This window comes from Lissotriton vulgaris, chromosome 8 (genome assembly GCF_964263255.1).
Source record: "Lissotriton vulgaris chromosome 8, aLisVul1.2, whole genome shotgun sequence".
In the NCBI taxonomy this organism is placed as follows: domain Eukaryota; kingdom Metazoa; phylum Chordata; class Amphibia; order Caudata; family Salamandridae; genus Lissotriton; species Lissotriton vulgaris.
The window spans coordinates 169,981,661-169,997,565 of NC_141696.1; the positions used below are offsets into that span (position 1 = coordinate 169,981,661).

The 15,905-nt window shown below is 41.6% G+C and overlaps 1 protein-coding gene across 1 annotated transcript in view; it reads right to left on the bottom strand.

Annotated features, from left to right (window-relative positions):
- Positions 1 to 15,905, bottom strand: part of INTS4 (integrator complex subunit 4) — a 358,899-nt gene that overhangs the window by 111,021 nt on the left and 231,973 nt on the right. Inside the window, exons 12-15 of the mRNA XM_086933901.1 lie at positions 12,836 to 12,978; positions 11,638 to 11,753; positions 7,814 to 7,947; positions 1,635 to 1,792 (exon numbers count right to left, since the gene is read on the bottom strand). Coding sequence (XP_086790027.1) covers positions 1,635 to 1,792; positions 7,814 to 7,947; positions 11,638 to 11,753; positions 12,836 to 12,978 — 551 coding nt within the window. The remainder of the gene's footprint in view (positions 1 to 1,634; positions 1,793 to 7,813; positions 7,948 to 11,637; positions 11,754 to 12,835; positions 12,979 to 15,905) is intronic.

The following is a 15,905-nucleotide window of genomic DNA, read 5'->3' on the forward strand; positions in this document are numbered from 1 at the left end:
TGTCCCAAAACATTTGTTGATACAAAAACAACATCCTAATATAATTACTTTTGGCAACAGAACAAAATTTCCAAAAAAGTGTTTATTGAGAGCTCTTTTATAAGCTGGACGACAACGTTTTCTCAGGGTGCAGTGAAAGCATATCATATTAACCAATCTATTATTGTTCATTTACTCCAGGTAATTTTCGATTTGCAGAAATGCCAATAGTTAAAATTCATATAAAGGGGAAACGAGAAACTGGAGAGGTTTTCTGAAATTAGCACTTGCAGTCATTTGAAATTTGGACACTTACAATTTGGCATTTACATGAATGCAATAAGTCACAAATCCTGAATAAATAATATACATAATATTGACCATTCTCAATATGGGAGGCCTTGATTGGTGTCACTTGTCTTAAAAAGGAAAGCCCACTAAATGGAAAGTACAAAATGGCCAATTCTAGAAATCAAAATAGACAACTAAGCTTCATTACTTTTACCATCAGGGAAAAAATGAATGTTAAATCCAAGAAGAATCAAGAGCATTGTATAAAGTATGTAACAAATTAGGTGCTGACCTAAGTAGAGGCACTAATGTTACTAGTATGGCTGATTGAGGACTCACTGCTATAGATTTATTTTTTTACACAACCTTTTCATGATATTACATAATCTGGCTGCTGCATTGTTGTTTGGTTTAGGATTTCTATAAAAAATAAAACAATAAAAAAATGTAAAGTAAAAATAAAATGAACCAATTCTCATCTTTTCAATTCTGCGCCTTGCACCTTCCTACAATGAGTAATGCTACACTCCATCTCCCTCCCACAACAACTATTAAACCAAGGTGGGGGAGTGGGTGGTGCCAAAGGTCATCATTTACTCTATATGTTCATCAGAATCGCTGTATCGAGAATCACTGTGCAAAGGAAAAGGCAGCCAATACTCACAAACACAGCAGTAGGTGGTAGCAGACTGCACACTGGTTGGGGGGGTGGGGGTAAGGGGGGGCTGACTTAACAGGACATACTCGTAACAATAACATTACAGTGGTTTCATTTTATGGTTCCTTTAGGTCTCCAGAGGTGAGGAGATAGGGAGGACTTGGCTACAAAGCACACTAGGGAAGAGTTAATCAACGCTGCAGTGATGTATGAAATACAAGGTGCTCCGGATGCAAGATCGTTTCACGATGCCCATGTGGGCTATGTAATACAAGGTGCCCTCTGGCTGAGAGGTTTCCATAAGCCTATTTACAGGACATAAGGTGCACTGAAAGCTGTGCCAGTGCCCTATAGGTGTCCAATGTCCATTTTTCCAGGAATGGGAGTGCATTCAGCAAGGTTCCTCTTTAGAGATCCTTACAGTAAAATATGAATTAAAATGGCCACAGAAGAAACTGAATATTCTGCGAATTGTACAGGCTCAGACCTTAAGGAATAGCAACTTAAAATATAAAAACTGTCATGGGAAATAATAAAATGATTTAAAACTCTGCCCGAGTCCTTTCTAGAAGTAAGTGACAAATTCAAAGCAAATGAGCACTTCTAGTGGAGCTATCAATGGCGCATTTAACCTACACTGGGTGCCATTCTTTACCACATTCAACATTGAATCTATTCAATCACATGCACTCTCAGGTCGCTTTACTTTATTGTGAATTCCAGAAGTTCCTGCGTTCCCTGGGAGTCAAGATGCTGGAGATTATAAACTCTTTCAAGGCTCTGTTGCAAAAACTGCTGCGAAGGGTCCTCATGAGGGGAAATGCTGTTGGAAAGTGGCAACGATGTCGACTTCTTACTTGGTAACTGCATCAAAAAAAGAAATAAAACCATACTTTCAACTGTCACGTAAGCATTTAAAATCCTACTGTGTAGATAAATCACATCTATTTCGATACGCATTAATCTTGTTTCTACATTTCTTTCTTTTGTGCCTGAAGCTTAGTGACATCACATTTTTACCCCATTAGACATATTAATCCATGTTCATACACAATGATAGAATAAGTATGGGGGCACCCATGATTCTTTTTGGAATGAGCCTCTGACACTTATTTCCATTTTGTACATCAAAATAGGATAAACGCCTTCAACCTCTTTAAGGTCACTTCAAAGTAATTCTTTCTTTAAAAAAACGAATGATAAAAAGGTTTAGTCAGTAGAAGTGAGTAGTGAGCAGGAAAGGCAATAGGCAATTTATAATTGAATAGCTCACCCAATAAGCATAATAGAAACCCATTTTTGCTGAAGGATGGCATAATCACCAAATACGTCTGAATGGTCTTGGAGCAAAAGGCAGACTCAGACAGGTGAAAGAACTATGATCAAATACTAATAACATCAACAGGATACCATACTTCAAATTGTTTGGTGCATTGATAGCAAACCATAAAGGATAAGTATGATTTATGCCTCTCAAAAGAGAAAATTGAATGTAGAAGGACTAAGTAATGCGAGCTGATAAAGGTCTAGACTAACTGTAGTAATGAAGGTAACAGCTCAGAACAAAAATTATTATTTATACACCAGGACAGACAGGAAAAAACTATGCCTATTGCCAGATCTACTGCTTTTATTATGGAAAGGGAAGGAACCTCAAATGTTAGAAAGAGAAAGGTCACGGTGACTCGAAAAATCTAGAATGCATCCTTGGCCTGAAAGTCAAGAATAGGTAAAGGACCAAACAAGAAATCAACATTTTGAATTACTCATTGTTGAGTCGAACGCGGACGGACCTGGTCATTGGAAACGTTGTGCAAGCTTCCCCTAGAAAGAAAATACTGCAACATTCTAATGCTGAAGGAAAAGGGTTTCTTTGTTCAAACAATCCAAACAACTGGAGGTGGAGAACTACCAGGTCACTATTAGAGACTAAATTATTTCTAGAAGGCCACTGCCATGAGACAATTTTTGTGAGGGAACAGCCCCTGGTGGAGGGATCACTGCCAAGAAGAAAGAACAAAAACACTTGTTATCTCCAGGAGAAAAAAGTGTCTTCTGAATAACGATTGATATAAAAGAAGCACAGCAAAGAGGAAACAGAAATAAATTAGAAATGGCTGGAGCAACTGTTTTGAAGTCATCACCAAAACCTGCAAAAAAACAACTAGGGCCCGCTGCCTTTAAATGCATGCTGGGATTGTGGTGGCTCTTGACTGCCTGAAAGTCACAATGCCGTTTTTGAATTGCTAAAGATGATCTGGCCATGGGAACAATATTTGCCACGTTTCATCTTTAACGACTGAGAAAACTGAAAAGATCTGACCGCCTATAGCGATCACATGTTTTTAACCCTACTGCTGCAGGGATTCAATTATCTCTTTTGAAGGTATGCTGCAGGATGAACGAAGACCTTCTTACAGAGAATGATAGTGGAACCATCTATCATACTTGTTGGAACGGAGTAAAAGGAAGAATATGGTTTGTACATTCTCAGAAAAGGTTAAGCGTAACACTGAGTTTGTGTGTATGTATGTAAATTTGCACTGAAAAACCAAAAGGTTAAAGTGACGTTATAGTTCAGCAAAAGTCTCAGCTAAAACATAACATTTTAAAAGCTAAAACCACTGAACTTCACCAGTTATAGTTAGCGGAAGTAACTATAACTTGTGCCCTAGGTCATAAGAAGTGCATGGCGACGGCGCGATTCATAGTTACAGACCTCAATGGAGGAGAAGGGTGGGGACGCATACCTCCTCCAGCACATATAAATGCTACGGGCCTCTGGGATGGGATCCCAGGACCCCTTTGGTAAAGCTGCAGCACATGGGAAGATTGAGCTCGGATGCAATTTAAACTTTGGAGAGGGAACCCCCTGGACCACAATCTTTAGCTATTTAATTTTTTTTAATATGCAGCAATCAGTGATGATGACTGTAGGGCCATTGGTACGAACACCAGGTGGTGGAAAGCAGTTGCACAATGACTTTAACGTACGCGATGGTGCTAAATAACACCCCTCCCCTCTTTGTAAACAGAAGGAAAGTTTGGAAAACCTAAAAAAAAAACTGTGGTTTACTGGGTATGTAATAGAGTGGGCTACACCAGGGAGGTCTTTGATGATATTAACATGGTATGAAGGATTCCCTTCCCTTATCCAATCCAGACACTGCTCTCATGGTGCATGAGAGCAGTGTCTGGATTGACTGGAGCAGGCTTCTTTAGCGCTCCGAAGAGCATTGAACTCCTGTGCCTGCTCTTCAACCCAGCTGTCTATGACTGCTGGGTTGGAGAGGTTGAACTATGCATGTCTGTTTGGCCGTAATAATGTAGGCGGCCAAACCGAAATGCTCAATTTACACTGAAAGGGCCACTCGTCATTGCAGCCAATCAGCGCAATGATGTACTAGCCCCGTCCTGACCCGTCTGTTCGGCAGAAAGTCAAAAACGTAAATGGTGATAACATTCTTTTATTACCATACAATTTTTTCAGCTTTCTGCATCTATGTGGGGAGGGAGGCAGCACTCTCTGCTCCCATGGAGGAACCACCACTGTACAAATCGTAGTGAAGAAAGGTATAATGTTCAGACTTCCAATCAATTTGCCCTATCGAGCTCAAGAGAACACATACAATGATTGTCACTTTTGTTTTTGACCATTAGAGGTCCTCCAAGGGCACAGCTGAGGAAATTCAGCAAAACTTCCACAACAGGTCTAGATCAAGATTGTTTTTTTAGGATAGGGGTTATTTGTCCAATCTATATTGAGCAGAGGAAAATTACTTCAGGGAAGGTAACAGCACAAATTTATTAAGACCAAGTGTTTGATACCAAACATCATAGGTTTCAGCAAAGTCATCATGTAGCTGGGGAACTCGTAATGACCAGTGCCCAGTAAATATACTTAAGATGGCTACCTTGTTCACACGTACTATCTAGAAATTGAACGAGACAGTACAGGGGCATACCTGCACATATGCCCTCATATGAAATATAATGCACCCTGCCTCAGGGCAACCACCCCTGCTGTTGGGGTGACTTAACATATATTACCTGTAGTGACTTTGGGATGGCACACAGTGAATGTCTCATGTCGTGTTTTCACTCATGGTTTGCACCATGAGACGCAGTTTTCAATGGCAGGCTGCATGCAATTTGTATAGAGGTCCCTAATGTAGCATAATACATGCTGCAGCCCTATGCCCAACGTTCCAGGGGTACCATTTACTAGGAACTTACAGCTGTGCCAAAGCGTGTGCCAATTGGGTTACAATTAGAACATTTTACCTTGCTTTAGGGAAAGAGCACTGGCACTGGGGCCTGGTTAGCAGGGACCCAGTGCACATCAGTCGAAAAACATCAGTACCAGTGGCGAAAAGTGGGGGTGACCATGACAAAAAGGGGCACTGTCCTACACCCACTAAAGGTGGAACACATCTACTGTAGACTTCCTTGGGAGGGAAACTGGGGCAAAAGGATCAAAACAGATTGTTTTTGGCAAAAGCAAAAATATCTCCTGAAGAAATGGCCCGCTGGGCAAAGATGTTTCGATACATCTCCAGGTTTAGCCGTCATTTGTGGTCGTCGAGACGATGCCTGATGAGCTCCTCTGATCGCATGTTGAGAGAGTCGGCCAGGTGACGGACTACCAAGACTATTACAACATGGTCTAGCTAACACCAGTGACACAGCACCTCCAGGTAGAATGCACAAGACATCACACCACCCTGCTTGTTACACACTTGGCAGAACCTCAACACACCTGTCGCTGATGGAAGGTAGGAAAGCTTTGAGGACCGGCCAAATGGCACAGAATTCAGGAGGTTGATGTGGGATTTCTGCTCCACCTCAGACAAGAGGTTTCTCATCTCCACCTCACCCAAATAAAGAGCAGAGAGTATGCATCCGTTACCAAAATGAACTCAGCATGTGGCAAACAAAATTGTCATAAGTCAGATTGGCATTCATCATCCACTACTAAAGATCCCGAGCTGCCTCAGAGACATGGATTTTGTCTGAGATACACCCCCACTGTTTAGCTCACTGAAGTTAAAGGTTCCACTGCAACGCTCGAATATGCCACTGAATATGGGTCACCAGAGGATGCACAAGTCATACTATTCCAATCCTCCACCTGGTGTCGTCTACATCTCTAACCACCTAGCAGAAGCCAAGAAGTCCCAAAGGCAGAGCTGAGTGAGCAAAAGTGTACTAGCGCATAAGTTATAGACAACCGTCTCCAATGGCATAATGCTAATCAACACAAAAGGGGCAAATTGAAGTTTGGCAGAGCAGTGGAATGTAGAGACTATTCTCACTGAACTTCTTCATGCATCCTAAGCAATAAGCTCCCTTTGAAGGTCTGACACCTTTGAAACTAGCCAAGTATAAATTGCAGCTGAACTCCCAAGTAGCGTTAGGTGTCAGGTTTTACTTGACCTGCATTTCCCACAAATAGGTAAGAATAATGCCTTGCTCTTAAAAAACACTACTAGAATAAAGGCACATAAAGGATAAACCACGCAACAACTTAATCATTTTCACCGGTGCCATCTTGGATATCCATGACAGAGGTAATGTCACCCACAAGTTAACGTACTTTGTCACGGTAGGAATTACTGTGCCTCAGTGAAACACATCAAGCAACTTTAGAGCAGGTATCTGAACAACAAAGCCTCCCACAACTTGGGCAAGACTAGCAGGAGAAATCATTTTACCTCCTGTAGTTAGCAAATCAGAAACAGAATTGGTTTTTCTCTGTTCATCTTTAAGCCAGTGACAGATCCAAACAATTCTATTCAGGGCGGGACTGGGAGCAAAAAACAGCCCTGACAATTTTGTCAGACGAGCCCCCAGGGAGTGCAAGTGTAAAGCACTGTTGCTTTTGTTACTGGGGACCGATATTGCAGCATCGCTGCAAAACTGGCCCCACCTCTGGAAAACCGGTACCTACCCTTCCAGCCTCCCGGGGAAAAGCCCAAAGCCGGCTACGGCCAGTCCGGCATTGCTTCTATTATTTACAGAATTGTATCCTATGAACGCAGTGGGTCCCTGAGGTACAGCAGGAAGATGCTGGCTTAGAAAGAGGGAAAATGTGTACCTTGTTAGCAATCAACAGACGATACCCATGTAAGGAAGTGAATACGATGGATGCAGAGGATACCACGGTTAGGACAATAAGCAGCAGCAAAGCAGACACAACACTATTGAAACTCATCCATAGTCCCAGTCACCTAAAATCACTAAGTTGGTCTAAACCAGGTACAGTGGTTTGACATATAGAAGTGCGATCCAACCAATATTTCTGACACAACGTTTAAAGCAGCGCAATAACCTTATCAAATGCCAAAGACGTCAAGACATGTCTGCAGAAAACCTCTACCATCACAGGCGCCAGCCGTTTTAGGCTCAACACAGTGTTTCAATGCACATGAAGCCACTCTGATCACAATAGATCAGGTCAGTGATAACTCACTGCAAATAATTTGCCTGCAGCTTACTGAAAATCTCTGTACGTGCATTGAGAACACTAAAGTGACAGTATCTTCTGAAGTCAGGGGGATCTTCACTGGGCATCAATTTCCCTCAGTCCTTTCAACACCTTTCATTGGACTCACAGAAAATGATTTAAAAAAAGATTGAAAATAGAATGTTAATCTTGGCACATTTCAAGCTACCAACACCTACCTGAAATGTTTAGATTCATGGACAGAAGAGAAACAGCATGTCACCGTCAGTAGAAACAGGTTTGCTTTTGCACAGAACTTCTGCCTGGCTAAAGGAAACGTACTTTTTCTGTTCACAATTCTCAGCTCCACCAATAATTAATGTTCCTTGTGTATACTCATAATGATATATTTTTAAAAAGCTTACAGAAAGAAAGCTTACACTTAGTGGAGGGACAAGATGAGAGAGGCTATCCCGCAGATAGGCGTAGTGCCGGAATGTGTGATCCGAGAACAAAGCTGGCATGGTTGGGCATGATTTGGCAGCATTGAATATGAGAACTAAAACAGCAATATCTGATACAAATTGCAAGTTAAGCTGTACAACAATACAAGAAACCAATGAAAAAATAAAAGCATTTCAACTTATTGTCTAGCAAAATTTATTTTAAAGCCATACTCCATTTACTGAATTTTTCACGATATCATGTTTCTGCACACTCATGGCATGTCTTCCTCACAGTCCAAGGGCTAGAAAACTTCTTGTTTAACAAATACTTGGGAGTTTTAGGGTGCTGGGTGCCTGCTTTCCTAGTGCTCTGCTCTCTCAGCACACTGGCTGGCTCAGATTCTACAATCCTCTTCCATCAGTCTACACCAAAGATATAAACATAGAGGGAGAAACATTGTCAGCGTTTTTCTGGACCAAGAGGGAATTTAGGATGACGAGCATAAGAGTCACTAGCATTCATACCTTTTAGTTAATGGAATATCTAGACCTTTTTGCTACAGAAACACAAGAGGAAAAAAAAGCATAAACATTTAGAAGGGAGTATGCGAACCATATAAGTATCTGACTTACCTGAGCTGATCAAGTTAAACATCAACTTCAGAACAAACGTACGTAGTGCACTGCTGTCACAACCCATGCATGCAGGAGAAGGGGTACATCTGATTCAAAAGGGTTATCAATGTTAACCAGCTGTATGCAGCCTCATGTGCCACAAGGCGGTTTCCCTCTATAGCCTGCCAGTGCTGCACTGTCATGATGTCACCAATAGAAAGTTGATGCTGAAGCAAGGCGGTGTGTGTCCGAGGAGTTAAAGGAGCAGGTGTCCTGAAGGGGCAAAGGTCAAGAGGCCAATGTGTTTTAGAGGGCTGTACGACGGTACAACGCAGGTAAAGGCATTGTATGCCTTCGCCACGCATTTTTACCACGCATGTTTTTACCACAAACATGCTTTTACAGCGCATGTCATTACCAGGCATGGTATTCATTTATAAAAACAATGTATTTGTGGGGGGAGACCCCCAATTTACCTTAAATCCGCTGTAAAGACATGCACGTGGTAAAAATATGCGTGCTTAAAAATGCATATTAAAGGCACAACGAGGTAAAAACCTCATCGTAAAGGTTGTTTCCAGTTTTAGAAGTAATATGGCCAGATGTCATCACACAGTTTAGCCCTTATGTAACTTATATTTAATAAATTGACCTCTTACAGATTAGGTCAGACAAAGGCTCCAGGTTTTATGTAACTTGTGAAACAAAACTTCTTTCTTCATCAAAGCTGCAGATGAAAGCAGGACCCCGAATCATTTATTAATTTGGATGCACCACCAGGATACATAATAGTGTACATCACTCAATAACCAGAGTCATCTCTGTGAATGCCTACTGTGGTAAAATGACGTAACACCAGATGTGACTGAAAATGTGGTGTAGCATGTCCACCAGTAAATTGAGAAAGGTGTGCAGAAATACTTTATAGGGTTGCACTGAAAAAAATAAGAGACATTACAGGCATGTAGGGAACTCGGTCATGCATTTATTGTTTGGTTTAGCATGTGTTTCTGGACCACAGTGCCCCTATCTGAAATGGGTAGGGCGGCCATCTCCAAAATGTTTCGTTTTCCCCTTTTTTGTTTTTTTCATGAACTGGCTTGTGATATTACCGAGTAAGATATTTAGGAGTTAAATCTAAATAAATTTCTTTTAGACTTAGTCTGCGAGACCGATTGAAAGTTACACTTGTAAAATGTTAAAAGGCAGCTGCAATGATCACCAATGGGAAAGACAGCCTTTCAATCGTGAAAAATGAAATGCACAGTATTTCACAATCAGGACTTGTAAAACATACTACAACATGTCCTACCTTTCACATACACTGCACACTGCCCATAGGGCTACTTTGGGCCTACCTTAGAGGTGCTGAATGTGTAGTGAGAGGGTAGGTTAGGGCCTGGCAAGGGGGTGCACTTCTGAGCCACATTTGAAAGGCTACTTGTGTGGGTAGAACAACCACTGCTGCAGGCCCAGTAGAAGCATTTGATTTACAGGCCCTGGGTACACACAGTGCACATTAATATGGACTTAGTAGTAAATCAAATATGCCTATCATGGAAAACCAATCCTAACACAATTTACAGTGGGAGCACTTGCACTTTAGCACTGAATAGCAATGAAACAGTGCGCAGAGACACTAAATCAGCAAAAGCGATGTCCAGCATACCATCAAAACAGAGAGCAAAAAGACTGGGGAAATACGCCAAAAGATGCAAGGTCTAACACTTGTTTCTAAGATAACAAGGTATTTAACCTTACAACCAACTCTCAAATGTTAATACATGGAGCTGCCCTTTTCTCTAGATCAAACTGTATACATTTTGCTGCAAATACTCAAAGACGGAAGCAGACTAAAATCTCAAATGGTGAATGTAATACCAGGTTGTCACACAATACAATCCATCTATTGAAATACTCTCTTCTAATACGGATTTTCCAAATAAAGTTGAGATACAATTTCAAAGTCTACAAGGGTGGCAACAGTTAACTGTGCAAAGAAAGCACATTAAAGTTTCAAAATGTGCTTAAGCAGGTGATACTTTAGTGCTTCTATTACCGTCAAAAACATTTCCAGTGTGATTTACATTACATTTACCCATATATTTTTTATCTCGCTTTTGTCCTTTTCACTGGTCATCTGTTTTCTTTTGAAAACTGCGGTAGACTCTCAGCACCAAATCATTCTTCCTCTTCTTTTTGCTTTATTTTCCACTCCATTTCTCAGACGCTCCCTCCCTTTAGCAAGAATGATGCTTTGGTCAACTTGACACAAATGAACAGCAAGTCCATGAACTTAAATATGTGCTGCTGAACCTATAATTCTGAAATGTGGCCAGGTGCTCTCCTTGGGCGTGAGTAATGGCGTATAACATGTCAGGGCGCAGGTTAGAGGTTCACAAGACGCAGAGATGAAGAGGACACTGAAAAGGGACAGACGTGGAAAGAGAGGACAAATTCTGCGTCTGATTAGATTGAGTAGAGAAGCAAAGGGACAGGCAAAGGAGGGTCTCACATCTGAAGAGATAGAACCAGAAGTGCTAAGGCTAGGGCGCATACAGAAAAGAGAGGCACGAAGGACGTTGAGGATTCTATGGCCACACACAGTAGGATATGAGTCACGCGTTTGTAACATGTCTTATATGAAAACTACATCTCTTAAGCTGAATTACAGAAATGTGAGGTATATGGGATAACAAAAACAGCCGCCATTAAAGCAATGCATCTAACTATGAAATGCATGATGCATGTTTTACTTGATTGGGGCAATGAGAAAACTACAATTAAGGTGTGAACATTAGTTCCACAAAGTTCCATCTCTGCCTCAGAGAGAATATATATTCGCATGCTATCGATTCACAAGATAGCAATTGGTATGGTCCTACTTCGTGATTCTCAGATTTATCAACAAGCAGTGATTTTTTTTTCTTTATTTGCATTTTTTAGTTAGATGTAGTAATACAGCATAAACAGGATTTGTTCCATATTGCAATGCAAACACATGGCCAGTAGTAGTTCCCAAATTATAGAACAAGTGGCACGCGTTTGGTGCTTTGTAGCGGATATTTAACAAGGAAAGACATGGCAGCAATATACTACACTTGTATAACAGCTAATAGAGCGTTGTTGGCTTGGGATCACATCACAGGTATATCCCTGCCTCCATAATCGACAGCAGTAATGCTTAGTAAACAAAAGGATACAGGCTGGGTCATCCATGTCAGGCTCAGGGGTATCGAAAAATGGGTGAGTGCTCAGCAGCTCTGGAACTAAAGGGAGAACTAGAGTTGGGTGTCTGCTTCCAAGAAACTTAAGGCTCCTAAAAACAAAAAAAGCATGGAGGTCATTATTTTAGTGCAGTCCAGTCATGCAATGTCCAGCAACCACTGTCAACAATCATGCATCGCTAATTTTGCTAAACAAATATAACTATAATCATCAAACAAATGAGCCCAAAAAAGTAGGTTTTTTGGTCTTCAAACGGTATCTGTGAATTTATGAGCAATCAACCACATTATTACTTCTTTGAAAAGTAAATACAATCCAGAATGGACGGGATAAGTTGTTTGGTGTTGGCAAAAAACATCACATTCTATTTGTTTTTCTGTTGCATTTTAAACGTAGCCATATTCAGAACATCTATCAAGCTCGTTTCCGCCCAACTGCAAGAATGTGTTTATGGTGGGATTGAGATACTGGCACACAGACTAAACAACACTTCAGATAGTGCATAGCAGAATTTTAGGCCAAATCAACATGCTTCACTCTTTAGCTAGAGACCAAGGGCCTGATGTATTAATTCACATTTGCAAACCTGTATCCCCGGCATACTTGCTTCCTTCACTAAACCGTCAGAGATGCATCTGAGGAGATGGCCAATGGGAGATGTGGGTTTGTAAACGCATATTACATGAAATAACTATTATATCCAGTCCCCAAAGTTGTGACCACTCCTTGTGTACCGACTGTCCTATGTCTCTTGAGCAGTCTGCCACTGGGAACTAAACCAATGCATAACTATATCATCCCCAACAATGTAATCGCATCTGGCTGATCAGAATTCTATTTCAGGTAAAGGGGAACTTTCTTCTACAGAGATAGTATGGTCTCCTGTGCAGAAAATGCCACCACATTCTGAGTGCCCAGAAAGGTCTTTTTCGGACTGGAAATAAAAGATGTCTTTACAATCCATGTAAATCCCTGATAATATTAGCACCTACCCTAGAAAAGCATTACGATTGCATCAGATGATTTGGGTGCAACAACGTCTGTGTTTCTGATTTTACAGAACAATAAACAGATGCACTGACACCAGATGTTAAGAAAGTGCCTGTGTTTAACTCCATTGGTCTTACTAAAAACAATGAACTTTTACAACTGAAACATATTAGTATTGTTTACTTCCAAATGGAGTCACGGTCAGTCGGATACTTGGTGAGGTTTTTCAAGAGGTCCACAAGAGCCAGATGAATACATTCTTTGGTGGAAACATTTGTGTAGCACAGCAGCTCGTGAAGGGCCTCTCGAATATCTCGTGAAGAATCCTGAAAAAAGAGACATCACAATCACCAATTTTGACAACCAACTCCATAAAATTGCACTTGTTAGTTAATGGTCTTATTTTGGCTCCACAATACCGAGACACTTAAGTGACAAACATTTCCACTATAAAAGGAATTTTCATCAAGTAACAATGTGTGAGGGTTTGGCTTTGATATGGGACCAAATTAAATAATAGAGGAGAACAAGACTTATTTGACCTCCGGTGCCTCAAACATGAATCATTAAGACTGTGGGGAAAGTATCCCATAAAATGAGTATCCCCACAAATACATGTATTTGTATTTAAACTGTGCAATTTACTCAGGTTGTGTATACATATTTCTTGTACAGCAAACATACAATGCTGACATTGGAACTAGATTCTTCCAAAGTGCTGAAAGATGGCCACCGGCCAACACCAGGATACACGTAAGCAGGCTGTAAAGACTCCTTGGCCAAATACTGCTTTGAACCAGCCTCAAAATGTTCACGCAGGGATGCATATTGAATGTTGAAAGTAATAACTGTTAAATACACAATCCAGGAGATCACCTCCAGGTCCTGACTAGTTTTGTGATGCCTGTAACAGTGTGGACTAGTTTTGTGATGCATTTAACAGTGTGGAATACAAACAAAACTGTAATGGGAAACATCGCTGCTTATGTTTCCTTTGTCCAGGATTTTGAGGGTTTCCAAAGCAGGAACCGTGCACGAGTACAGAAAGATGTTTTAACAGAATATCGAGTTTTAAATATCGCGATAGTATTTCAAAATTATTACTACTAATATTGTGGGACAGAATATTTTAGGCATGAATATTTTTTTGGGAGTATACAATATTTTTTTCAAGAATATTGTTGGTTTCACTACGGTTGCCCTTAAGATTGTGGTAAAAATATATATATATATTTTTAAAACAAATTTTATTGGATTTTCATGGCACGTAAGGGGCCGAAGCACACTACATATATTATAGAAACACCTCAAATCAAAAGTTCCAATAATTACATACAACCATTTAACCTGCAGAACCTACAGGCTAAACTACTGAAACATGACACAGGCAATCACAGACCTCATATGCTGACGATAGTGTTATGTGACTTGAGAAATATAGTGATTAGGTAGATGTATAAATGAAATCCTATAGAGGGTCTGTTTGCGATAGAGGGGGTAAATGCCCCAGTATGTTGCCCAGCGGGACCATATTTGTGTATGTTTCCGAGGACAACCTCGGGCCTGGAAAACCGCAATCTCTGAAATGAAATGAAATGAAATGAAAATGTGACTTGTAGAGCGCTGCAGCTGCCCTGAGGCGTCCAGGCGCTAAAACAGAAGAAGCACTCTTGAGGTTACTTTTAGGCATTGAATAGCAGGGTTTTTAGCTGTTTCCGGAACGTAGTCAGGTTGGGGTTGTTCCTCAGCTGCAGAGGGAGGGAGTTCCAGAGTTTGGAAACATTATACGAGAAGGAGCGTCCTCCTGCTCTGGCTATGCGTATTCTGGGGATTTCGGCCAAAAATGCTGTTGAAGAGCGAAGAGATTTGTTGGGCCTGTAGGGAGAAATCAGGGGGCGGTTGATGTCTGGGCCCGTTTCCCAGAATGTCTGGTGGGCGATACAGAGTGATTTAAATTTTACTCTGTCCCTGACAGGTAACCAGTGCAGGGTCTTTAAACCGGTTCTTACTGAAGTCCTCCGGGGGATTCCCAGCAGCGCTCTGGCAGCACAATTCTGGGTGCGTTGGAGCTTCTGTAGGGTATAGTCTGGTGCTCCCAAATAAAGGGCGTTATTGAAGTCCAAACGAGATTGGATGAGGCCCTGTATAATTATCTGTTTGGCCTCAGAACAGAGGAGGGGAAGGACTTTCTTAATCACCCTAAGGAGGCCAAAGCAGGTAGCTGAGATCTTAGTGGCCTGTGTGTTAAGGCTCAGAGACTTGTCGAGCCAGACGCCCAAGCTTTTAATGTTGTCTCTGGGGGGTGGGGCCATTCCCATGCTCTGCTTCCATGCATCTGTCCATAGCTTTCTTCCACCCATCTATGACTGGGGGAGAGGTCTCCTTCCAGGTTTGGGCAATGTTGCGTTTTGCAAGTGTGATACTCAGGAAGGGTAAATGTTGTTTATAGTGGTTCCCGCCAATCCCTTCTGTACTGTGTAGCAAAAACATCCTAGGGTCAAATGGAAGATCCCATGATAAGACCTAGCCCAAGCAGGACACAACTTTATGCCAGAATGGCTGCAGCGTGCACACCTCCAAACCGTATGTAGGAAAGTGCCCTCCACCGCCTAGCATCTGAGGCATTTAGGGGACTGGATGACCCATATCTTCCATAGGCGGGATCGTGCAAACTATATACGGTGGAGGTATTTAAATTGTATGAGGAAATAACGTGTAGACACCGTAGCACCGCGGTGGCTGGAGAGGGCCTCCGACCAGACATCATCCGTCATGTCAGATAAGTCTTCTTCCCATGCCTCCCTGGTCTTATGTAATGTAGTGCGGGTGGTTAATGTTTGGTAAATCTGACAAATCTTGTGTGCTCCTAGGTCTCCCATTAGAAGGTGACCTTCGAGGGGATGAAATTTTGGCAGGGTATCGATCGAGTGGATTAGGGGTGTCGGGCGTGCCTCAACTGAAGACACTTGTAAAACTGCGTCCGATGCAGCTGGAAGTCTGTTTGTAATTGCTTTAACGATTTAAGAGTAGTACCCTGTATGACATTTCCTTGAGTGGAAATGCCCAATAAGCCCCATTAATGAAACCCAGACAGTGCTGCTACTGGAGGCAAATATGTACCATGCCATAGCGGAGTTGTCTGTGTCAAGCAGCCCTGCCAGCCCATATTTCTGACTGTGTATCGTCAGAGTTGGATTACTGTCTTACTAGCAGGGGATAGGAAGTCTAAATTCACGTGGCTGTATAGGAGCCT